Source organism: Lithobates pipiens, unplaced genomic scaffold, assembly GCF_037356315.1.
Source record: "Lithobates pipiens isolate NorthernLeopardFrog02 unplaced genomic scaffold, aLitPip1_a1.2 Scaffold_27, whole genome shotgun sequence".
NCBI classification, from domain to species: Eukaryota; Metazoa; Chordata; class Amphibia; order Anura; family Ranidae; genus Lithobates; species Lithobates pipiens.
The window spans coordinates 133783864-133809990 of record NW_027507788.1 but is presented as its reverse complement, the minus strand read 5'-3'; the positions used below and the strand labels follow the sequence as shown (position 1 = coordinate 133809990).

The window sequence follows — 26127 nt, the reverse complement described above, 5'->3', positions numbered from 1 at the left end:
TTTTAGTGCTTTTTGCATATTTGCACTACAGTCCATTTACCATTTTCATATGGAACATGTTATGTAGTGCAAATCTGCAAAATGCACTAAAAATGCATAGGTGTGAATGCAGCCTAACTCCTTGCCTCAAACAGTTTTCTGCTGCTGAAAGAAGTTCTAGGGAAAAAGGAGGGAAAGAATGTGCTGGTTCAAACAAAAACCAAAAACTACCATCTTATCACTAATAATGGCTCTTTACAAGAAAGAGCTGACAACTCCGATACCCTCCTTGCTGAAGAGGTGGCGATTAGAAATGCCAACTTCCGTGTCAAGAAAGGAGAAAAAAGCCCCTATAAAATGGGACTTTATAAGTGACTGAAAACACAAGTAACGGATTTTACAATATTTTATTAAATACAAAAATTATCTTTAAATATGCATATAAAGCATTTAGAAAAATGCATCATCACAAACAGCAAAATATGATACAATGGCTCAAGCACACGTCCAACCCGACAATCGTTTCAGGCAGATCCTGCCCTTCTTCAGGGGATTTCTAGAGCTTATACAGAGCCCACAATAAAATTTGAATCTGTCTGATATTCCACGTAACATGTGATGATTTGAGACCCAGACAAGCTGGTATTCCTATGGCCCTGAACGCCAATGAACCCCAACAGGGGTTACACAAATTGTCCACCCCAACCTGCCAGAAAAGGCCAAATGGATGTTCTCAATTAGATATATGTCTCAAAATATCCCACCGATCAATGTAGTCTGTAAATGTCCGCCATGGACAAAGCAGCTGCAGCGGTAGAAATATATTCAGCCTTCTTAAAACAGTTGTGTGTGTCCATACATGTGGAGAGCAGCCTAGTGAAAGATTGTAGGATATCCCCAGCGTGGCAAGTCGACAGCTTCCACGCTCCGTTCATGGATCGTCTACAGCCAATCTTACTAGGTTTGAGTACTGGGCCCACCAAGAAGATAACTGGGATCGCCTACCGGCTACCAGGATAACAACTGGATATCAAAATAAAAAATAAAAAAGAATTGCACTAGGTGCATGATAAAAATAAGGAAATTCCCATTAAAAGGAAAAAAAAAAACGTGAAGGATATCGTGCAGCTAGCACTATAACCCCGATATAGGGCACAAGAGATATAGATAAAAATAAGAGTGCAGCACTGGATAAAAATCAATCTTACAAGTGTATATGATAAGTGTGACAACAATATATACAATAGATCTACAATGCATCATTGGTGCACATAATCAAATATATAAAAACCATCTAATGAAAAGTAGTCCATATTTTAAATTATATATATATATATACACACACACACACACACACACACACACACACACACACACATACATATATATATATACATATATACACACACACACGTGCAGAAACCATCCGGTGAAAAATAGTCCAAATATAATTGCTGTATTAGCAAAATACGTGCATATAAACACAAAAACATGACAATAAAAAGTTCATAAGTGAAGGTATCCAAAACGTGAAGAACTTCCAGTGCAAGACCATAGGTCTGTATTTTCCACCACTATTGCTGCCCGTCACCATTCAACAAACAATGGAGGCTTACCAGAAAGCCTGTGACCGCCCTTATTCAGGGGGGTCAAATCAGGCTTAGTAGAGGAAACACCAGGAACACGTTCAGGATCTCAGGAACTTCCCTGTGCCCAAACAGATAGCCTGCTGTGTGTCCCAAGCTGCACCACCTAAGATGGCTGCTATTAACTTCTGTCATTTTACTGTGCATGCTCTGCCGCCACGATCAATGTGCGCGTAAAACCTTGTTGAATCTCCTTCAAACAAGGCTCGGGTACCATTTATTTTAGCATTGAGCTGTCTAATCTGATCCGATCATTCAGCCCCTTGATTCTTAAAGGAACCAGTCCAGGACTAACAGTACTCAGAGAGCTTAACAAACGTGGCAAAAAAACTGAGATACTTCCGGTATGGGAGGGGTTATCTAGAGGGGGACTACCTGTCTGCTTGGTGTGTCAGTGTCCATTCACCTATAGATGGCGCATAATCCAGATAGTAATGTTTATAGCCTGCTCTGTGCCCCGTGATGATAAAAAAAAAAAAATACAAAAAAAAAGAAAATCCTTTTCTTTGATGTACATCAGGGGGCACAGAGCCATAGTAGTTACTATGTGGGTTATAGGGCCACCGATAAGTGATGGGACACTGGCACGCCCTAAGGCAAGAAGTGCACTCCCTACATAACCCCTCCCACTACTGGGAGTCCTCAGTTTTGTAGCCAAGCAATACAAGTGTATACCAAGAAAGGAGGGACCTCTGTGTTCCCTGATGTACATCAAAGAAAAGGATTTTACAGGTAAGCCGTTTTAAAAATCCCGTTTTGTTTTCATACATCAGGGGACACAGAGCCATAGTAGTTACTATGTGGGAAGTCCCATAGCAATGGCAACTGAAGGGAGGGAGACGCAACAAAAAAGTAGGGCAAAAAGGAGGCCAGAGGACTCATACTGCAATACACTGCGCCCAAATGCAATATCCTCATGACCTTTAACATCGATTTGATAAAATGTGGTAAATGTATGAACTGAAGACCAAGTTGTGGCCTTACAGATCTGAGCCATAGAGGCCTGATGATGCACCTAATCACCCTGGTTGAGTGTGCGTTAACATGAAAAGGAGGAATTTTCTTCTTTAAGCCGTAAGCTTGAACAATCACTTCACTAATCCATTTGGAGAACAGTAGATTTTGATGCTGCCTGTCCCCATTTTGGACCTTCTGGCAGTACAAACAAAACATCTGTTTTGCGAACCTGAGCAGTCGCCTTTAAATAGATCGCTCTTACTACATCAAGGGAATGTAGTGCCTTCTCTTCCCTAGATTGAGGCTCTGGGAAGAAAGAAGGAAGAATAATATCTTTGTTTAAATTAAAACCTCTCATCACTTTTGGTAGGAATTCAGAATGAGGACGCAAAACCACCTTATCCTTATGCATGATTAAATACTGCTCTTTACAAGACAGAGCCGCTAGTTCCAATACTCTTTTAGCAGAAGAAATGGCAACCAAAAAGATCTTTCTTGAACCAAGGGAATTTCCCATAAAGGCTCAAAAGGCTGATTCGGCAAAGCCCATAAGACCAAAATTAAATCCCAAGGATTTAGAGGTGCCTTGATAGGGGGATTAATCCGTGTTACCCCTTGAATAAAGCTACACACCAGAGAGTGAGAAGCAAGAGGCTGTTGAAAAAATAATGACAAGGCCGAGATCTGGCCCTTGATAGTACTCAAGGCCAGCTTCATTTCTAATCCCATTTGCAGGAAATCAAGGATCCTACCCATGACATACTTCCTGTAGTGCCAACCCCTGGATCCACACCACAAAACATATGCCTTCCATACTCTATAGTGAATAATCCTGGAAGCCAACTTCCTGGCATTAATCAAAGCAGATACTACTGAAGGAGATAACCCACAATCCTTTATAAAGTGGGTTTCAACAGCCAAACCATTAAATTTAGCGTCTGTAAGGTAGGATGGAATACCGGACCTTGTGCAATAAGGTCAGGCCATAATGGCAGAGTCCGAGGGATTTCTACCGTCATCTTTAAGATCTCGGCAAACCAAGATCTTCTGGGCCACCAGAATCACCTCCTTTCGTTCCTGCTTGATCCTGCTGAGAAGATGCGGAAGTAGCAGAACTGGAGGAAACGCATAGATCAGTAAAAACTGATCCCATAGGAAGACTGCTCGCGGATCCCTCATTCTCGAAACAAAGTTGTCGACTTTGTTGTTTAATCTGGACACGAACAGGTCCACGTTTGGAAAACCCAATTTCTGACATATCGCTAGGAAGATGTCGGGGTGAAGAGACCTAATTGTTGGAGACTCAAGTAGTCTGCCTGCCATATTTTCCATTCCAGGAATGAAAATTGCCGAAAGGCAAGTAATGTTGTGTTCTGCCCAAGCTAGAACATGATTCACTTCTTTTGGGCTGCACGACTTCTCGTGCCCACCTGGCAATTGATGTAAACCACAGCTGTGGCATTGTCGGATTGAATCCTGACAGGACAATCCCGTAGACTGACTGTCCAAGATTCTAGGGCCAGACGTACTGCCCAAATCTCCAAAATGTTGATAGGCAAGGTTCTCTCTAACTTGGACCATCTCCCCTGGACAGAATCTTCTTCCAGGACTGCTCCCCAGCCTAGAAGGATGGCATCTGTTGACTTTCCAGGATACTGGCAGAAAAGATGTCCCCTTTTGAAGGTTGCCGGATATCAACCACCAATTTAGGCTCTGATGTATGTCGGGAGCCAAGCATATTGGAAAATCCAAAGCCTAAATCTTTTTGTTCCGGACCGACAGGATGGGGTTTTGTAGCAGTCTTGAGTGAAACTGCACGTAAGGGATGGCCTCGAAGGAGGCCATCATTTTCCCCAACAATCTCATGCACAGCCAAATGGAAGGATATTTCTTTGTTTTGATAAGTTGAATTAGTCCTATAATAAAACTGATTCTTGTCTGCGGTAAGAATACCTTCTTCTGTACGGTATCTATGACCAGCCCAAAGTACTGTAATCTCCTTGATGGTTTTAAGGAGGATTCTTCTAGGTTGAGTATCCAATCCAGAGATTCCAGGTAGTTTACAGCTGTGATCAGACTCTGGTTTAGACCCGAGACTGAATGATCTATTAAAAGTAGCTAGTCTAAGTAGGCTAGGACCGTTATGCCTTGAGTCCTTAGTCTGGCTAAAGGAGGTGCCAGAATATTTGAGAACACCCGTGTTGCTGTGGCTAGACCGAATGGCAGGGCCACAAACTGAAAATGATGATTTTCTATTTCAAAGAGTAGAAATTTCTGGTGAGCGGGAAATATTAGCACGTGGGAGATATGCATCTTTGATATCGATTGAAGCCAAAAACTGCCCTCCTCGCAGGATGGAACAACCGAGTTCGGATTGACTCCATGCAAGAGAATCGGATATTTAAGTACTGATTCAGATCTTTGAGCTCTAGAATGGGTCATAAGGCTCCGTTTGGTTTTGGAACCGTGGAAAGGTTTGAATAAAAACCTGTGCCCTGTTCCTCTAAGGGAACCTCTGATATCACCAGCTGGGATAATATATGATCCAGAGCTGGAAAGAGACTTTTTTCTCTGGATCCCTGGGAGCATTTGATCTTAGAAAACGAGGAGATGGAAATTCTCGTAACTCTAGTTTGTAACCTAGAGAAACTGAAGAAGCCACCCATCTGTCTTGACATTGTCCCTGCTAGATCTTTAAAAATTGCAGGTGCCCTCCCCCAATCCGAGTGAGCGGGGGCGCCCCTTCATAAGGAGGCTTTAGGGTTCTGCTTTGTGGGCTTTCTGCCCCAAGGTCTCTTTTGACCCTGGTGCTGCCCTTGGGGTCTTTCCCTTGAGCCTGGCAGTTGAGGCCGTCGAGACTGCATGGAGGCTGATGCCCCTGACACAGGTGAGGAAGCACGCTTAAAAGGAGAAATGTTTGAACTTCTTCTTTACTTGTAAAAGAGAGCTTTTCCCATTAGAGATCCTTTGGATGTATTTATACAGATAGTCTCCAAATAGCCGTTCACCATGAAGGGGGAACTGGCCAAGAGTTTTTTTACAGTGTGTTTTGGCTGACCAATTTTTCAGTCACAGAGCTCTGCGAGAATGCACTAGTCCAAGCATAAGCCTTGAATGATAGAATCTTTCATAGCATCTACTGTGAAAACATAGTGTGTGATAGACTAGCCTATTGCTGGGCCTGCTGATCAGGCAGAATCTTAAGTATCCCCACAAACTGTTCCTTAATGGACTGAGATACACCAATTGCCACAAGAACCGGCTGCGCTACTGAACTTGCTAAAGACATATTGCTTTTGCAAAGAAGTTCCAACTTTTTATCTGTTGGATCCTTTAACATTAACATTAGCGCATTATCCACCGGACACGTGAGACTTGTCCACTGAGGCAATTGCAGCATCCATTGCTGAACTCCCATTTCTTATAGAAATTCTCTTCCACAGGATAAAATGTGGAGAATTTCGTAGGAGGATAGCATACTTAATGTGATTGTAGTTTTATTAGGAGGATAACATTGTTTATCCGGATGTTCTCATTCAGAATACATAAGCTTTTTTAGCCATGAATGAATGGGAAAAGCATCCCCAGGTGGGGCAGGTTTTAATGATCCCAAACCAGAAGTGGGTTCATCAAGGCAACAAAAAAGGTTCAAACGAACCTCTATATTAGGATCCTCAGAAGAGGATATATTCGTATCTTCCAAAAGATTTTCTTCCTGATATCTTGTCCCTAGCACCTCAATAAGAGGGTCCCGAGCACTGGATGGGGATCTGCTATGTTTAGACCCACTATGGAGAGATATAGCACCAATCTTCTTTTTCAAATTACAAATGGTAGAAGAGAAGACCTCCTGTGTGATATATACAGGGACTGAAGTGTCCAGCACAGCTGCAACAACAGTCTCCCCTGACGGCTCAATCTGACAGGCCGCATCACTCGCAAACAGCTAATATGGCGGTTGGGGGAGGGGTAAAAACCACTGCTGAGTGGCCGCACAGATTCTTTTTTTAAAAGAATGCTTTCAGAATATAGGTTGCCCTAAAGGGGTTAATTTCAACATTGGGGGCACAGGAGGAGAACCAGTCCCCCCTTTTCTTACCAGAGGATCTGCTTATTGTGGCCGGAGGAGAGGAGGAAATGAAGGCTTCTGACACAGCGCTGTTTCCAGGATCAGGCGGCGAGTGCTCAATACAGCCCCCCATGGTGACACATAGGCATGACAACATTATAACTTAAAAGGAGAAATTCATAAGAAAATCTCCACTTGCCTTTCCTCGCTGCAGGGTTATCTGAGATAAACCCAATCTTCACCCTTCACGGTGGGCTCCGAAACCTTCAGGAACAGGGGAACCTAGAGGTTACCCACAATCCTGGACCTGCAACAGCACCCTGCCAGTAAAACTTTATGGCCTTACTACCAAAAAGTACTGGAACCCAGGGTCCAGCTCTCCAAAAAGAGAAGCATTCACAAGCAAAACCTTGTTTCTTCGGACACGAGGCCCAGGTACCATTCCTTTGGCCTATGAAAGGACAGTCTGAACGGATCCGGTCAGCATGGCTAGCCCCAGCAGAGCTCAGCACAGCACCTCTTTACTTGTGACCAACAAATTAGACACTGGCGAAAAAACTGAGGACTCCCAGTAGTGGGAGGGGTTATATAGGGAGTACACTACTTGCCTTAGGTGATGGACACTGGCATGCCCCATCAGTGGCTCTTTAACCCACATAGTAACTACTATGGCTCTGTGTCCACTAATGCGTGAAAAGAAACTGGAGCTTACCGGGAGGCTGATGAGTTATGCTATGGCTGTCCTTACCAGCTTTGTTTGCCACTGTCCTACCTAAGGGTAGCTGTAAATTCAGCGATATAAGACTATAAGATTCTGTGCCCGTGTAAAGTTAACTATAATCAAACTTTTGTGCATCACATCTAGTGTTAGTCAATAAATGGAATCACTATAATTAGTGGACAAATACAAGATTAATTCAGGATCCAGTCAGGGAGATTCTTTTATACTAACAAGGAAACAAAAAAAACTTACACTTTCCTCATCTGCGTTCAGGGAAAAATTGATGTTTGCGGTTTTGTCAAACGGAGCACTGAGAAAATAAAACAAAAAAGAATATGCCATAAAATAGATGATCTTGAAAGCAATTTTCCTGATTGACAAACCTAACACTCAAAATTAGAGGTAGAGAGAACAAACAGGCTAGTGAATGAAGAGGAATTTGTGATGTACTTGCTGTTCCCTCATTTCATGCAAAACCAAATTACACCACATGTGCTCATCTACGCTCTCCAAGCAAATAGAAATGCTTTAGTGAACAACGCTTAGCCACAGCCATCATGCAAAAAAACAAAACAAAAAAAAAAAACACAAGTGTGATTTGTGTTATTTTCACCCATACTTTTGAACTTCCAACAAAAACACTAGTGATATGAGGAACTGTGCTGTGATGACAATGTACACATGCTCAATAAATCATAAAATTGCAACACTGGCACATAGAGGCTGCAAATGACTTGCAGTATGAAATTACTACAATACATCTACACATGCCACATGCACATAGAATGTTGTTAGAATGTCCACTAAAAATCCTATAGATCTAAAGATAATATTGTACAAATGTAACTAAAGTATGAAAATGGTATGGGGCAAAAAAAAAAAAAAATAATAAAAAGCAAACACGGTACTAAAACTATGTGTGCAGAGGAGCAAAAAATTTAAATGTATATATTATATATACACATACACGCATATACATACACACACACTACCCTCAACTCCCTCCAAAAAAAAAAAAAAAAAAAAAAAAAAATCGGGCTGCTGTGTAAAATCTACATAAAAACAGAGTGCAATGGTCTGCAAATCTCATAAACCCATATTTTAACAACAACAGAAAGCACATCAAAAAGTTTATTCTCAGAAAACGTACCATTTAAAAAAAAAAAAAAAAGTTAATTTTGAAAGCAGCAAAATGTCTAAAAAAAAGTTGTGACAGGGCTACAAAACTAACAAGTGGTACTAACAAGAGCCAGCTTAAAAAAAACATTTTGCAACTTAATAGGTTAATTGGCAAAAGATCAGTAACATGCTGGGTTATGAAAAGTGCATCTTGGAGTCAGAGTCTCTCAGAAGTAAAGATGGACAGAGGTTCATCAATGTGTGATAAGTGGTGTTTAACCGGTTCCCGACTAGCGCACGCCGATGTACGTCGGCAGAATGGCACGGGCAGGCATATTGGTGTACAGGTACGTCCAATCTTCAATGCCGCCCTGCCATCGCGAGCGCGCCGCGAGTCTGGTCGTGGGTCCTGCGGACTCGATGGGCATACCCGCGATCGTCTCACGGGACGGCTGAATGGAGAAATGCTGTTGCAAACAGCATTTCTCCATTCTGCCTAGCAACACTGATCTCTGTTCCATGTGATTGGAGCAGAGATCAGTGTTCACTAAATGAAAGCCCAGCCCCCCACAGTTAGTAACACACCCCTAGGAACACTTAACCCCCTACACTGCCACCCACTGGTTAACCCCTTCTCTGCCAGTGTCATTTACACAGGAATCACTGCATTTATTATAGCACCGATTGCTGTATAACTGACAATGGTCCCAAAAATGTGTCAAAAATGTCCGATGTGTCTGCCATAATGTCGCAGTCACAATAAAAAAAAACGCTGATCGCCGCCACTAGTAAAAAAAAAAAAAAAAAAAAAAAATTATTAATAAAAATGTCATAAAACTATCCCTATTTTGTAAACGCTATAACTTTTGCGCAAACCAATCAATAATCGCTTATTGCGATTTTTTTACCAAAAATATGTAGAAGAATACGTATCAGCCTAAACTGAGGGAAAAAAAATGTTTTTTTATATATTTTTGGGTGATACTTATCATAACAAAAAGTAAAAACGAATGCGTTTTTTTTCAAAATTGGCGCTCTATTTTTGTTTATAGCGTAAAAAATAAAAACCGCAGGGGTGATCAAATACCACCAAAAGAAAGCTCTATTTGTGGGAAAAAAGGACATCAATTTTGTTTGGGAGCCACGTCGCACGACCGTGCAATTTTGAGTTAAAGCGACGCAGTGCCAAATCGCAAAAAGTGGTCTGGTCTTTGACCAGCAAAATGGTCCAGTCTGTAAGTGGTTAAAATTTGTTGAACAATTTCAGAATAATGTCCCTCAACATAAAATTGCAGAGACTTTAAATTTATTATCGTCTACAGTACATATCATGAAAAGATTCCATTAACCTGGAGAAATCTCTGCGTTCAAAGGACAAGGATGAAACACATCAACAGCACTGCAGTAATACCAGGCATGATTCTATGATTATTATTGAATGGGCTCAGGAATAAGTAGTAAAATCACCGTCTGAACACAGTTCATCGTGCCATCCAAAAATGCAAGCTAATGTTCTGTCAGGCAAAGAACAACATGAACATGAAACACCAGAGTATTCTCTAAGCCAAAGCTCATTTACTGTTCATGGTCAGACTAATTGAAATGTGATATTCTTTTTGGCAACCATGGGAGTCATGTCCTCCAGATTAAAGAGGAGAGGGACCTTTTGGCTTATCAGCATTCAGCTCAGAAGCCTGCATCTCTCATGGTATGTGGGTGCATCAGTGCGTAAGGAATTGGCAGCTTGCACATGTGGACAGGCACCATCAATGCTGAAGGCCATGTCCAGGATTTAGAACAGCATATGTGCAGGCAAAAATGGGACAACATTCCTCTCCCAAAACTCCAGCAACTTGTCTCCTCAGTTCGCAGATGTTAAGGCTTGGTTCACACTTCTGCAGCTCTGAAAGCTGTGCTTTGCGCGGTGCCTCCTGAAAATGCAAGAAAAATATCCCTGCTCCATTGTTCAAATCGCAGTCCGCATGGAAACCCCACGCCCAGTGGTTGCCAGTGGTGGAAGTGGCTGCTGTAATTTCCAGTGCATTAGCATTAATGGCACCTGCACATACCATCTGCGATTTTTGTGTGGGTGGTTGAGGCTTCAAGAATGGGTGTGAACCTGCAGCAAGAACCAGGCCTAACAGAGTGCTATTAAAGGGGTTGCTTTATGGGGGAGGGGGGGGGGGGGGGTGTAGAGGGGATGCTACACTGTGGTAAACATGGCCCTGTCCCAACTCTTTTTGGAATTGGTCTGTACTATGCCAGCTTTTCGTTGCCTTGTCCAACACTTTTGAGCTATGTTGCGGCCATCAATTCAATTTAAAAATGACCTTTTCTTAAAGTAAACATTTGTTATGTTTTCTATTTTCAATTGTGAATAAAATACGGGCTTATCAGGTTTGTAAATGGTTGCATTCTGTTTTTATGTAGCTTTTACACAGCATGCTAACTTTTTTGGAACTGGGGTTGTATACACACACACACACCCTTATAGAATAATTAGGATTCTTAACCACGGGGGCCATATGGTGCAGAAAAATGACTGTTTCATGCCCTACCCACTTTGTTTTACCTCTTCAGCTGTCGAAACTGAGCACTGCAAGTTAGAAAAAGAGAAAGAAATAGCAGGCATATCAAACTAAGGTTGAAGCATCAAGCTGATAAGGAAAATGAAAGTTTGATAACAATATACTAGCAAAGTGCACTGTTAGTAGATAAGTGTGCATGTGTGCATTCTGCTCAAAGTATCACAGTCTTTTCCAATACAAGCCATTTAAAATATTTGCACTATTTAAATTACTTTTCCACAGGATATCTATGAGCATAAGGAAAGATTAACACTTTTTATACATAAGGCTCAATTCACAAAGCTAACACGCAAAGTTAAATATAGTTATTTAAAAAACAATGAATTTTTAGCCAAAGCCCAGAAACTTTGAAAAAAAAGTCACATGGCTAAAAATAAAGATACATATAATTGTGTAAAGAGTAGTGATGAATTGAGGCTAAAGAGTATATTTATAGGTCACCAACTATTCAGAAAGTCGACAAGAAAAACGAGAACCCACCGCTCCAGGTGAGTCCACCAAAAGATTGCTCATTTCCCAGGCAAATAGGGATCCCAGGTGCAGGCTGATTGCACAAACCAAGTAGATGAAGTCTGAACAAACTCTGGACAGCCGCACTCCGGATCAGATGAAAAGTAAAAAATGCCTTTATTTCTTCAAAATGAAAAACCTCACATCACACAAATAACAGCAGCAAGAAAGAAAAAGTATAAAACAAAATTCTGACGCGTTTCACGCTAAAGCTATGAGTAAGTGCTAGCTTTAGCGTGAAATGCGTCATCAATTTTGTTTTATACTTTTTCTCTCTTGCTGCTGTTATTTGTGTGATGTGAGGTTTTTCATTCTGAAGAAATAAAGGCATTTTTTACTTTTCATCTGATCCGGAGTGCGGCTGTCCAGAGTTTGTTCATCCTTCATCACTAACTCTATTCTCTTAAAGCTGAACTAAAGGCAAGAAATAAAATTGCAAACAGGCAGGCTCTTTATTGCAAAAGAGATTTGCAATGTCTCTAATGCAATAAAAAACACTTACCTGATTGTTTACAAGCCTCTGCAGAATTTACATGGTGCATGCGTTCCGTTTACATTTCCAGCTGGATTGGATAACTACTGCCCATGATGCCCTGACCAATCAAAATGGTCGAAGACTGGCAACTGGAAGAAGCCAGGGAAAATATATCAGCATTGGTGAGGGCCAGTTGGAGAATAGGCAAGTATTCTTGCCTTTAGTTTCACTTTGAACGCAAGCAATCAATATTTTATAATGGTGTGGGCAATCTGCCTTAAAATGACAAGCATTAACACATGACACAACACGGGTTGTGTTAACACAGTGCACATGAATTGCAAAGTGTGACTAGGCCTTAAAAAAAAAAAAACACTAAAATCAGCAAAGCTTTATCTCATTTAGTAAGGTAACTTAAAATACACTTTGCAGTCTCAACATTGCTATACTCCTTTAGTAAATCAACCCTTGTGTCTATCTGTTAATGAAACCTCTGAAGGGGGAGGGAATAAGTCACTTTTAGTCCTAACCATAAAAAAAATATATGCAAAACTACTACATAGTCACTTATTAAAGTGGCTGTAAACCCTGTTATACCACTTTTCACTACAGTTAAGCATATAATAAGGCTTATCTGTAGGTACTGTAAAAATCTCCTAAACTTGCACAGTTTAGGAGATATTCACTGTATCCGCATGTGCCGACGCCATTGGCAAATGTGCACTGAAAAAACAGCATACGCGGGCGTGCCATCTTTGGGGCTCTGGCCAATCACAGCGCCGCAGCCCGTGAACCAGGAAATAACATTATGCAGTTTTTTTGTTTTATTTTTTTTATTTATAAAAAAAATAATTTAAAGCTATGTTTTAGTATTTTTGACAATAAAAGCTGACCTTTGATGCTTACATAATCCGTTTTCCCCAATTCACTAACATGTAAGGCATAGACAGTCAACCAGCAACTCTGAAGTTAGGTGCTACTGCAACTGATGAAAATAAATTCTTTACTGAAAATTCCTTGACATGTATTATAACACTACAAACAGGGAATTCCTGATGATGCCTAAATGGTGAAATGCATTGAGGTTGGGTCGCTGCTGTTAGTTTCTGGTAGGGATGCACCGAAATTTCGGCCGCCGAAACATATCGGCAATTTGCCAAAAGAGAAAAGCACCCGATAATGGAGCCGAAAATGGGGCAGGGCTCTGCCCCTGGTGCCACCCATCATGGGGGTGTCCTATAGCGCAGGAGAGCAACTCCCTGGTTGATTAGAACGCTGGGAATATCCGCGCTTTCATTTCAATAGCCGTGTGTTCCCCACCGTGCACCGTCACATACAGCCCCTCCCCCTTGTCCTGGATTGGACGGGTGATCTGTCTATCAAAGTGCCCGGACAAAGAGGAGGGGCTGTGATGGCATGACGCGGGGAACACACAGCTCATTTTTGGTATCGGTTTTTGGACTAGAGTATTTTTCATTTCCGGTATGCACCCATAGTTTCTGGTTGTTGGTGACATACTCGGCTTAGGTGGAACGCATGCTGGGGAAAAACTTTGCCAATAGTATCTGTGCTGGTGCCGGTCTGGCCACAGAGAAATTTAAGTGCATTAGACTGGCTTGTTTTTAACTGAAGGATTTTACTAAACGTGCTGCACTATGAAACCATTTATTGACTTTCTGGGGATTTATGATTCCTAAATAAAATGCGAGACGGGAATTGCATAGAAAGATATACTATATGCTGAGTCTACCTCATCCTTCCCTGACTGTTTAAATTCAAAGGCAGAAAAGGTCTTTATGGCCATATGAATCTGGTGAGTGGTTCCCTGTACCTCATGTGGTAGAGCACTTTGATTTGGGAGTGAAGAAGTTGTCACCTGTTAAAGTGATTGTTAACCCACTTTGACAACTTCATATAATCCTCTGACCTGACAAGTGCCTGTCTGTTTTATGTATTGCACAGCATCTCCCAGTGATCACGTGACCGGCCGACTCTCTCCTCAGAGCTGCAGCGGGGGGGGGGGTTGTTGGGATTCTACCGCAGACGCCAGCCGGGACGAGAGGAAAGGAGAGAGAGAGCTTCCCGGTAACGTGATCGCTGAGAGACTCTGAAATACATTACATAGTAGATGAGGTTGAAAAAAGGCGATCCATCAAGCCCAACCTATGTGTGTGATTACATGTCAGCATTACATTGTATATCCCTGTATGTTGTGGTCGTTCAGGTGCTTAGCTAATAGTTTTTTGAAACTATCGAGACCACTGCCTGTGGAAGGGAATTCCACATCCTTGCCACTCTTACAGTAAAGAACACTCTACGTAGTAGTACTCCCCCTATGGTCCATGCCAACAGACCTTATTTTGTACAGTAAAAGTTTATGGGGAACTGTGTCAAATGCTTTTGTAAAATCCAGATACACCACATCTACGGGCCTGCCTTCATCTTGATGGCAACTCACCTCATAGAAGGTTAATAGATTGTTTTGGCAAGAATGATTCTTCATGAATCCATGCTGAATGCTGCTAATGATACAGTTTTCATTACTAAAATATTGTATATACTGTAGTCCCTTATCATCCCCTCCAAGTGCTTGCATACTATTGATGTTAGGCAAACTGGACTGCAATTCCCAGGGATGTATTTTGGGCCCTTTTTAAATATTGGTGCTACATTGGCTTTTCTCCAATCAGCTGGTACCATTCCAGTCAGACTGTCAGTAAAAATTAGGAACAATGGTCTGGCAATTACTTGACTGAGTTCTGCAAATACCCTCGGATTCAGGCCATCTGGTCCCGGTGATTTATTAATTTTAAGTTTTCCAAAGTCTAATTTTAATTCTGTCCTCTATTAACCATGAAGCTGCTTCCTGTGATGTGTCATAAGGGTAAACACTGCAGATTTGGTTACTGAAGCCCCCCGATTCCCTTGTGAAGACGGAGGAGAAAAATTAAATTAAATATGTTAAAGGCAGCATTTTTTTTTTTTATAAAACAGACAGGAGCACCTGTTATTAGAACACAGAGGGTTATATGAAACAATAAACATAATTTTAGCACCAGGAGGGGAGGGGGCAGGCACCGGCACAGTAGCGACAGGTAGGGGAGGAGAAAAGGACAGAAGAGAGAAGGATAGAGCAGGGCTGCGGATGACAGAGGCACGTAAACTGACCATAGTGTTAGGGCTAAGCAGCCCTGATAAACTGTTGTCAGTTTACGGGGGGGGGGGGGGGGGGGGGCTTAGCAAGGCAGGATCAGCCAGATACGGGGGGGGGGGGGCAAATTACAAAGCACAAGCACTGTGCTGTATAACATGCTTTAACCACTTTACGACCAGCTCATTACATCCCTTTTTTGAAGAGGAATATCTTGTTAATGGCAGCAGCTGCTGCCACAATGGTGGACACTTTGTAATCTGTGTGGACACATTTTTTGCTACTTTGAGAACACTTATATTGATGTTTATTTTTGTTTTTTATAGTACGCGTAAAGGATATTTCACAGTAAATCATTTATTTTCACCAGTTGTAGTAGCATCTAACTTCACAGATCTATGTTTCTTTGAGTGGGTTGTACACCTAAAGGGGCAACTGCTATATAAATATAGTAAAAGTTTAAAAGGTTGACACCATTTATATTATAATATTCAACGCTGTCTCATGGCAGGACCTGCTGGTTGGCAGCAGTTTTGTTATGAAGCTGTTGCTAACCTCTGGTTCTGTAAGAGGAGCACCAAAACTGCTTTTTATTAGACAAGCACTGGACAGCTTTACATAAATTACAGATGGCGCAGCAAAGGTTATAACATAGCTTAGGTTACAAAGTTTCAGGGCCACTTTTCAGTTACCTTCAATCATTTATTTTCAATATGTATCATTAGTTCTACTTTGACAAAGATGCTAGGGGGGGCTTTCTGTAATTGAAGTGCAGATGAATGTCATTTTATCTCCCCATCTTCAGTCACAAATACCTTGCATTCACAGAAAAGAATGCAAGACAATTTCAGAATAAAATGTGATCTGCGCAACACAGCCTGAATTGTAAATTTCAGGACCGTACATTCACTGCTTACTGCACTGGGGAAAAACAAATATTAAACATCCCAGCGGCCGCATATGATGCACACTTCATTAGTATTCACTTTTACAGTGAAAATGGTAGTTGTAGTAAACTGTGTTGGTCTATGGACGCACACAGTTCAGCTCGGCAGTTAGCCCACAGGTGTGCCTGCATAGCAAATAGCTTGCAATGGGGGAACACACAAAAAAGAGGAGCCAGGAGCGCTTTACATTATCTGGACAAAAGTTGCATCAAAAGTCGCACCAAAGTAAAGCGGGCAACTTTTGAAAGTTGCTATGACTTTATGTCCCACTAATCTGAATGAGTGGCAACGAAACAAATGGGCTGGGACCCGTCATGTGAGTGTGATGTTCAAAGTCACAGGAGAAGGCCCACAAGTCTGAATGGAGCCTTAATAAAAAATTTTTTAAAAAGTACCATTTACAACTGCTTTAGGATGACAAAATAGATATATTTTTGGGGGCCAAAAAAGGCTTTTGGCTAAAATTTTAGCAAAAAGACTTGCAAAAATGATTTTCTATACCATTTATAGGCAAAAAGCATAAATATATAAATAAAACTCCCAAAAAGAAGGAAAGAAAGACTTCATGAACCTGTAAATTCCAAAACTTTAGTATAGTAAAGGACATGGGTAATGATTCTTAGACCGTGAATTATACACCGCTACCATCAGCTGACTGGACAGAAATTTTGCTGGGACTGCCCAGTATTTCCATATAACCCCATTCATTCTGTGAGGCTCCAGTTATTTTTTTTAGCAAACATTAAGGCGATCACAGAGAAAAGAGGGACCTGCATGCTGTACACAAAGATACGGAAAAATTCCCATAATCTTATTTGTGGAGTACAGGACACAGGAACTGATTCTTAGACCATGTGACAAGCATCCCTAGGCAATAATTCAAAAAGTGGACAACACAATAGAAAAAAAAGCAACACACCCACAGGAACAAACAAGAAAGGTCAACAAACCCCAACAGTTGGCAGCAGAAGCACCTTGCAGACAAAGTATGCAATGGCAGAGAATCAAAAAGCCACCTGGTACACAAATTGTTTTTTAAAACCAACAATGGATTAAGTGGTGGCCCTACATCATCTGAGAAGGATAGATACTAGATGCTGTAAAAAAAAAAAAAAAGCCCCCCCCCCAAAAAAAAAAAAGGACAGGGAGGGCCTTTTTCCTTGAGGACAAAAGAAAAAAAGAAAAAAAAATGGTACGCTGACAACTCAGCCTGGCTTTGTCGTCCTGGATGGGAACAGCCCCAAAGGGATCTTCAGTGGCTCCATCTGCTGATGGACCATGGCTCTGGACCTGTATAGCACCCTGTGGCAAACTCAGCAGGATGCATATCACATCCCCACAAGATACAGTGCCCAAAGATCAATTTACAGGATGGCCCCACATCTTGGTCCACGTACAGTCCCCCAAGGATCACAAGAGCAGTCAACCAATCTAAAAAGCTGCAGATGAAAACCACAGTATGGGTAGCGGAAGGATTCATTTTTTTGAAAAAGAGCAACAAATTGACAAAGCGCATGCGCGCAAAACATGTTGTCAAGGCAACAGTAATACAGCTTATGGAGCAGTCATCATATCCCATTACCCATCACTATTTTGGACTTCTATTTTCCGGCAACCAATGGTAGCTTGGACTGTTACCCCAGTCTATCAGCTCAAACTGTTTCAATAGTGGGTTACACATCCCCACAATAGTGATTTAGTAGTGGACTGCACCACGTGCAGTGGAGAGGATTACAGCAGATCCATTACAGCCACGCCGGGATTCCTCTTTCCCGCGGCAGTGTCTCAGCTGGACTGACGTCACTGACACATGTGGGACGGCGCTCCATTTCAACTTCTCGCTGAGAGCTGTTGCGGCATTCATCGCCCCCACGCGCTGGACCACCATCTGCAGGTCGGTAAACACGTCCCTCTACGGTCACAGTCACACTACAACCCAGCCTCTTCCCCCCCGCCATGAGAGATGAGAGTATGGGTTTCACAGACTATTCAGTTTCTTTTTGCTCAGCGGATTGGAGATGACTGTGTAAGCCTTTTTCCTGTATTCTTATTGTGATCTAACAAGACTGGTTTTATCATCATCTGCACGTTTGAATAAAATGATTCATTATCATTATATTTCATCTATTATGGACTGCTTTTATAACCCATTGATCGCTGGATTCCTGTGTTTGTATTGTCTTTTTTTTCCTGGATAGAGTAGAGCAAAGATTTTAAAGAAAATTATATTCTGTAGCAGCCCAATAGTCACAGATTGTACATTCTACCTGTTTGTGAACAGGAACTGTTTTGAAATCTTTTGCAAAATGGCATGGTAAGACTGAGGAGAATCTAGCTGTACAAAGTCAAGGCTTTTGTGGATGGTAGCAGTAAGTTTTTCACATTAACAAGCATGTTGAGTGAAGCTTCTGCTTCAGTACAATGGCAACTAGGAAAGTAAATATTTCTGCAGCTTCCCCCTAATAATGCCTCAGCGTCCTCTTCATGCCATTCTATGTCTGCTCCATTTAGGGAAGGAATATCGGGTCTCAACTTTAGTAGAGAAACAGGAGTAGGAGAATAGGTGTGACATTTATAAACCCAAAGCAAAGATGGCTGTAATAATACCGTTATTTGTCCAAGGAAATGTGACATGCAGAAAATTCAGTTTTTGGCAAATAAGCCACTAGTTGTATTTACAAAATAGAGCTAGAATTGGATGCAAAGAGTGATTTTAGAGGCGGGTCCTGTTTCAGTGCAAGGGACGCATCATTCTGAGGCCGAGTAACGTACAGGCCTTTAGCACAGCAAATGCTCGCCTGTGGTTTTGCAATGGCTCCATTTTGCTTGGTCTCCACCACAGCTACATGTGAAGGTAAGGGTAAGCATGTCCAGAAGGAGAACATAGCAACCCGGGTTTGGAGTGTTTTCTAGCAAAGGGGCAGAAGGCAGCACCTGACAACCTTATAAAGACTCCAGGCAGAAGATGTGGTCAACTGAAGAGTGGGACCTGTGGTGTCATGTTGCATCTGACGAACTTCCTGTGTCGAAGTTCTAATTAGTTTAGTTTTAGCACCAAAGTAAAAAATTTTACATTGTATTGAACAATTCAAATATCGCCCCAGTGATTAATGATAATTGTCAAAAAACACACAGGGTGACTCTGTCTTCAATGATGGGACTATACTAGTATATAAAGTCAAGGCTTCACCTATCATTGTGGGCATACCACTGAAGGTTGAACTGGATGGACTTGTGTCTTTTTTCAACCTGACTATGAAGGGCTCTAAAGGCACTGGGTTCGAAAGGGATGGACCACGGTCCCAGTATAACTGGTTACATGCATGGCAACAAGTGCCAAGGTGAGGCTCATGCAGGATCAAGTGTCCGAAACGTTACATGCTGTCTGCATGGTGTGGGGTCCTGGTACAGCTCTAAAGGTTTACCAAGGTTGTGCTTATTCAGATGCACTGTTTCTATCTGTGATATCAGAAGCCAATGAGGAGCAATCTCAAGAAATCAAAGATAGAACAATAAAATAAAAACAATGGATTAAGATAGGGGTTATTTTCTCTGTGAAGGAGAAGAGGTCTACCACCTTGAGACACTAGCAAAAAACTGAGGACTCATAATAGGGTAAAGTTATAGGAGAGGCACCACAGAGGTGCGTCCTCGAAAGCTTAGCCCATGTCCAGTCACCTGAAGGTATGAGCCTATAACTCTATCTCTATGAATACTTTGCCTGTGCCCTGTACTGTATGATTAAGATACAAATTTTATTGAAAAAAATAAATAAAAAAATTGTGTTCCTTGTACAGTTGCTTTAACTAAATGAAGCCATAGTGTTTTTGAAAGCCAGCAGCTACTGTCATTTTGACAATCAAGAATTCCTGATAAACGTGGCAGGGTGGAGCACAAGCAGTGGGAGATGAGCAGTGAGTGATACACATGCCCTATGTACTCCAATGAAAGTAGAATCTCCTTAACAGGGACAGAGACATCAGTAACAGCTGACACACGTTCTAATCACTCTCTACTCTACCCAAAACTAAAGAAAATGTTTTGCCTTTAGTTATACTTTAAAGTGGTTGTTAGCACACTGTAAGGACTTTATATAATCATCCTTGTCTCATAAGGATACGTGCTCCTGTGTCTGTCTTAAAAAAAAAAAAAAAGTCAATTATACCTAATTTCAGAGCACAGATTGGTGCTCACGTGACCTTCTGGCTCTCTCCTCTCCCCATCTGATATATACAGTGGGCGGGGGCCAAGATTCCCCCGCTGACATAAGTCTGGAGGGGAGGAGAGAGGCACGCGAGCCAATCGGCTCTCTGAATTGAGGTATAATCGTCATTTTTAAAAAAAAAATAAAACACAGACACAGGCAACATATCCTTAGGAGAGGAGGATTATATAACACAGGAGCTGTCAGGCAAGGAGGGAGGCGGGAGGGGAGGACATGAGACACAGGAGAGCTGCGGAAGACAGGCACATAAACTGACCACGGTGTCAGGGCTCAGCAGCCATAATACACTCTGGTCAGTTTACAGCAGGGAGGGCAGAAACTGGCAGGATCAGCCAGGTTTTAAGTACAGGGGGCCAAATTACACAGCACAAGCGCTGTGCTGTAAACATGCTTTAAGGGAATAGGATCCAATTTTTTTTATATATATTTAGGTTGGCCCCTTAACGACCAGAGCATTTTTTGCAATTCAGCACTGTCAATTTAACTAACAATTGCGATGTTGTACCCAAACAAAATTGACATCCTTTCCCCCCCCCCCACAAATAGAGCTTTCTTTTGGTGGTATTTGATCACCTCTGCGTTTTTTATTTTTTGCCCAATAAACAGAAAAAGACCAACAATTTTGGCAAAAAAGCATTTTTTTTTTATTTTGCTAGAATATTCCAAAAAAATATTTAAAAAAAAAAAAAAAAAATTTCTTCCTCAGTTTCAGCCGATGTGCATGCTTCGACATTTTTGGAAAAAAAAAAATCCAAAAAAAAAAAAAAAAAAAAAAAAATCGCAATAACTGTATATTGATTGGTTTGCGCAAAAGTTATAGCGTCTACTAAATAGGGGATAGATTGATCAGACGCTTGACACCATTTTGGGACCACTGACATGTATACAGCAATCAATGCTAAAAATAGCCCCCAAGTACTATGTTAATTTCACTGGCATAGAAGGGGTGAACACTAGGGGGGCGATGTGTGTTCCCTAGGTGTGTTCTAACTGTAGGGGGGTGGGCTCACTAGAACATGACAGAGATCACTGTTACCAATGACAGGTAACAGAAGATCTCGGTCATGTCACTAGGCAGAGCAGGTAAATTTGTTTACCTCCCTCTCCTCGCCACGATCGCGGACCTCCCGCAGCGCACGAAGTGTGCGCACCAGCTAGCCTATTTTCAAGGAGAGACGTATGGGTATGTCTATTTTGCCTACCCCCTGCCATTCTGCAGTTTTATATCGGCGTGCACCAGACGGCAACTGGTTAACACACTGCTTACAAAATGATCAGAAAGTCAGCAATTATTAAAATATTAATAAGAGACACTTACTTGACACTTTCTTCTTGCTCTCCAAACTCCTCATCGTTGAAACCAAAATGATCAATAAAAGCAGATGTCATTTGTTGCATCTGGTAGTCCACAAATGCCTGGAAAAAATATACCACCATGCATTAAATGATGAGCGCAATGTTAGGCCTTATATAATTAGAAAAAAAAAAACATCACGTCACCTGCTGTAGTACAGTCTCTTGGGGAAAGCTGAATTCCTTTAGGTCATTATCCTCATCATCACTGGAAGAGTGCATATTTCTTGTGTTTACCTGTAAAACACACAGAACTACTGACACATACAAAGTATATATTAGGATAGGTTCACACTGGTGCCATACAAATGTGATCCGACTTTCAGTGCGAATATGTAGTGACACTTGGATGCAACTTTGAGAAGGCTTGTACATTGTATAGGGCCAAAATAACACTGGAATCACACCAAAGAAGTTTCCAAAACTACTCGGTGCCAAGTCGCAATAATGTTAAATGGCACTATTAAAAACAATTTGATTTCCTTTGTCATGTGATTCTGTGTGACTCAAGTTGCATCTGAAAACGCACCAGTGTGAAGCAGGCTTTAAAAATAATGTGAAGGGGGCGAGACTGTAAAAACATACTTCATTGTATACTAATGCAAATTGTGTAAGATTTCAGAATTTTGCTAGGCCACAGTGGGTGGAATTAGAAGTACACGACATCTTTTATATGGTTTAATTTCTTAAAGGAGACGTTCATATTTATAATAAATAAATGAATTTTTTTTACCAGGTTAAAAAAAAATTGCATTTATTACTTTATTTGAGCCTGCAGATCATTGTACCAGCAATTAGCAGATCACAGGTAAATCTCAGTCTCCTTTAGACTCTCAACATAGTTGTCTGCTTGTACCTCATTAGGGCAGGCAGTTAACCAAGAGCAGGAAAAAGCAATGGACTACCAGGTTAAACTGATGTTAACCTTTTCTGAATGTGGATGCATGTACTTTGACGCCCTTGTACTATTAGCATCAAATAGTCAGTTCTTGGGCTAAATTTGCTGGGCCAACAAGTCCTGCACAAAGAGTGGCTTAAAAACTATGAAAGATTTTTTCCTTACAGTAGAATGATTGATTTCAAATTTGGTGATCCAACACCCTGCGAAGCTCCTAGGAGAGGTCTTTTAATCTTGGCATAACACCATGCATGCCAATGACAGACAGAACACCAGACCCTGAGATTTATTAAAGAACCCCCGCGAAAGTCAGTTGTACATAACTGTACAGCCTAGAGACATAGGACACAATACATCAGCATTGATTTATTTTTACAGTGCACATGTCACAAAACAGTCCTTGCCCAGAGTTCAGCTTTAACCAACCTAACTGTACAGCGGGCCCTTTAAAATTTCACTTGGTCAGCAATGTCATGCAGGGTAGCATTCTTAGCTGATCACCAAGCCTCCTGAATTTCATACAACCAACTAATATAATAAAATGGTCAACGCTTAAGAAAAACAAAAATGGGAAGCTTGCAGTAAGTATACCAAACTCAAATAATATAGCATCAAAGAACAGTGCAGCACCTTGACTGCAATTATTATACCCAAATCAAGTGTGCTACATCATAGCCTAACCACAATTTAGATAAATATCCATAAATGCGAACAAAAATAGGATTTTGAACAGATGAAATTAAAGCAAAAACTTAAAGAAAATGTGCAATGATACATTTCTATAAACAAATAGTGTCCATATGTGCTGTTATCTTCCACCACATATTTAGATCCTTTCCACAACAGTGTGACCAACACACTAGATTGCACTCACTGACTCCTAAGCTGCCAGATGAGAGCAGTGACATAATCGTTTGTATTACTACAGTCCCTCACACATGGTCATCAAGATCCACCTTTACACTAAACTTACCTGGTAGTACCACTTCTCACCATTGAGGGCAGCCAAATGCTCTGTTGGTTGCTAAATGTGCCAGATCATCCTTCTCAGTACCTGGTGATCCAGTGCTGTAATTCTGGCCTATCACTGACCAGTCCTGTTGCTGCTCATATCCCTAATGACTTCAGGCCACCAATGGAATCATCTGCACACTGCCAGAACCCTGCAGAACTACATCCAATAGGAAGTGCCCATGTCACCAGGCAGTCAAGTGCACATTGCCCTTCCAAGCTTCTTGCACCAGTGTGATGGTGGAGCTGGATGACCACGTGTGAGGGCCTGTAGTGATAAAAACACACATGCAGCGGCTCTCCTCTAACATCATAGGAGTCAGTGAGTGCAATAGAGTGTGTTGGTCACAATGAGGTGGAAAGGATCTTAAGACAATTATGCTCAAACATTTACATATCCTGGCAGAAATTGTGAAATTTGGGCATTAATATTGAAAATATGACTGATTATGACAAAAAACTGCCTTTTAATTAAGGATAGCAATCACACAAAGCCATTTATTATCACATCATTTTTTGGATTCCTTTTAAATCATAACAGAAATCACCCAAATGGCCCTGATCAAAAGTTTACATACCCTAGAATGTTTGGCCTTGGTACAGACACAGGAGGAGACACACACGGGTTAAAATGGTAAAAGGTTAATTTCTCACATTTGTGGCTTTTTAAATCACAATTGGTGTCTGTTTATAGCTGGTCATACACCATACAATTTTCTTATTCAATTTCCTTTAGATTTACCTTCAACTGTGTAGTACAAGGGCCTACCTGATTGCACACAAACTGAGTGAGCAGATTTGACCTCATGATATGGTTTTGGTAAATCTAAAGGAAATCTATAGAAGAAAATTGTATAATGTATGGCCAGCCTATGAATAGTCAATGAGTTTGTTAGCGCTCACATTGATGCACTAGGCAGGCTAGACACTGAGCCATGAGGAGGTAGAATATAACAGTCAAAAGACCTGCATAACAAGGTAATGAAACTTTACAAAGATGGAAAATTATATAAAAAGATATCCAAAGCTTTGAATATGCTAGACAATACTGTTCAATCACTTAATAAAAAGTGGAAAATATGGGGATCTCTTGATACCAGGCCAAGGTCCGGTTGATCAAGATAGATTTCAGCCACAACTGGCACAGGAACTGTTCAGTGTGCAAAGAAAAACCTACAGGTAACCCTTTAGGAGAAATACAGGCTGCTCTGGAAAAAGGATTGTATGGTTGTTTACAAGGATCACAATACGATGATACTTAAACAAAAAAGAGCTGCATGGTCAAGTTGCCACAAAGAGGCCTTTACTGCACAAGTTTCACAAAAGAGCCTGGTTACAATATGCCCAACACCACCTTGACATGCATCATTGGCTTTTTTGTGGCATTGGCACAGTAAAGCCTTCCTTCTGGCAGCTCAACCACGCAGTTCTTTTTTGTTCAAGTATCATTGAATTGTGCACCTTAAAAACCACACCGTCGTTTTGGAGAGCAGCTGTATTTCTAGTGCAGGGGTTTACCTGTAGGTTTTTCTTTGTATCTGGAGCAATTCTTCTGCCAGTTGTGGCTGCAATCTTTTTTTGGTCTACCTGACCTTGGCTTAGGGGCAAAAGAGCTCCTAATTTTCTGCTTCTTATTAAATGATTAAACAGTACTGACTGGCACATTCAAGGCTTTGGATTTATATCCTTTTCCCTCTTTGTAAAAAGTTTCATTACCCTGTTACGCAGGTATTTTGACTGTTATTTTCTACCTCCTCATGGCTCAGTGTCTAGCCTACCTAGTGCATCAATGTGAGAGCCAACTCACTCATTGACTATTCATACACAGACACTAATTGTGATTTAAAAAGTCACAAATGTGGGAAATTAACCTTTAATTGCCATTTTAACCTGTGTGTTTAACTTTCATTGTCTGTACCAAGGCCAAATATTCCAGGGTATGTAAACATTTGATCAGGGCCATTTGGGTGATTTCTGTTACGATTTAAAAAATTACCCAAAAAACTATGCGATAATAAATGGCTTCATATGATTGCTATCCTTAAATAAGACAGTTTTTTGGCATGATCATATTTTCAATTTTAATGCCAAAATTGAAAAAATTTCTGCAAGGGTATGCAAACTTGAGCACAACGTTATATTGTGGATGACGTTGTGGTGGAAGATAACAGCACATATGGACACTATTTGGTTATAGCACTTTATTGAAATGTTTTGTTTTCATTATATCTTTTCACAATTCACAATTTCACAAGCGTAGTTAGACAATGATTTATCACACTTGATTTGGGTATAATATTTGTATTCAAGGCACAGCACTGTTCTTTGATTCATACACCCAAGAAAAACCAAGGCTGGTATACTCACACTCAACCATTAAGGAAACAGCTTTAGTATCACACAAATATGCCGAGGCTCACTGTGATTTACAGCATTAATTTAGAAGCCAACTCCACTAAAAATAAAAAATCTTAATTT

General features: G+C 41.1%; 1 protein-coding gene across 1 annotated transcript in view; it reads right to left on the bottom strand.

Annotated features, from left to right (window-relative positions):
- The window catches only part of LOC143934136 (serine/threonine-protein phosphatase 6 regulatory subunit 1-like), a gene marked incomplete in the record, with an annotated part of 277801 nt that overhangs the window by 110225 nt on the left and 141449 nt on the right, over positions 1-26127 (bottom strand). Inside the window, 4 exon segments of the mRNA XM_077457496.1 lie at positions 7625-7682; positions 11064-11087; positions 21706-21803; positions 21888-21977. Of these exon segments, the coding sequence (XP_077313622.1) occupies positions 7625-7682; positions 11064-11087; positions 21706-21803; positions 21888-21977 (270 nt within the window).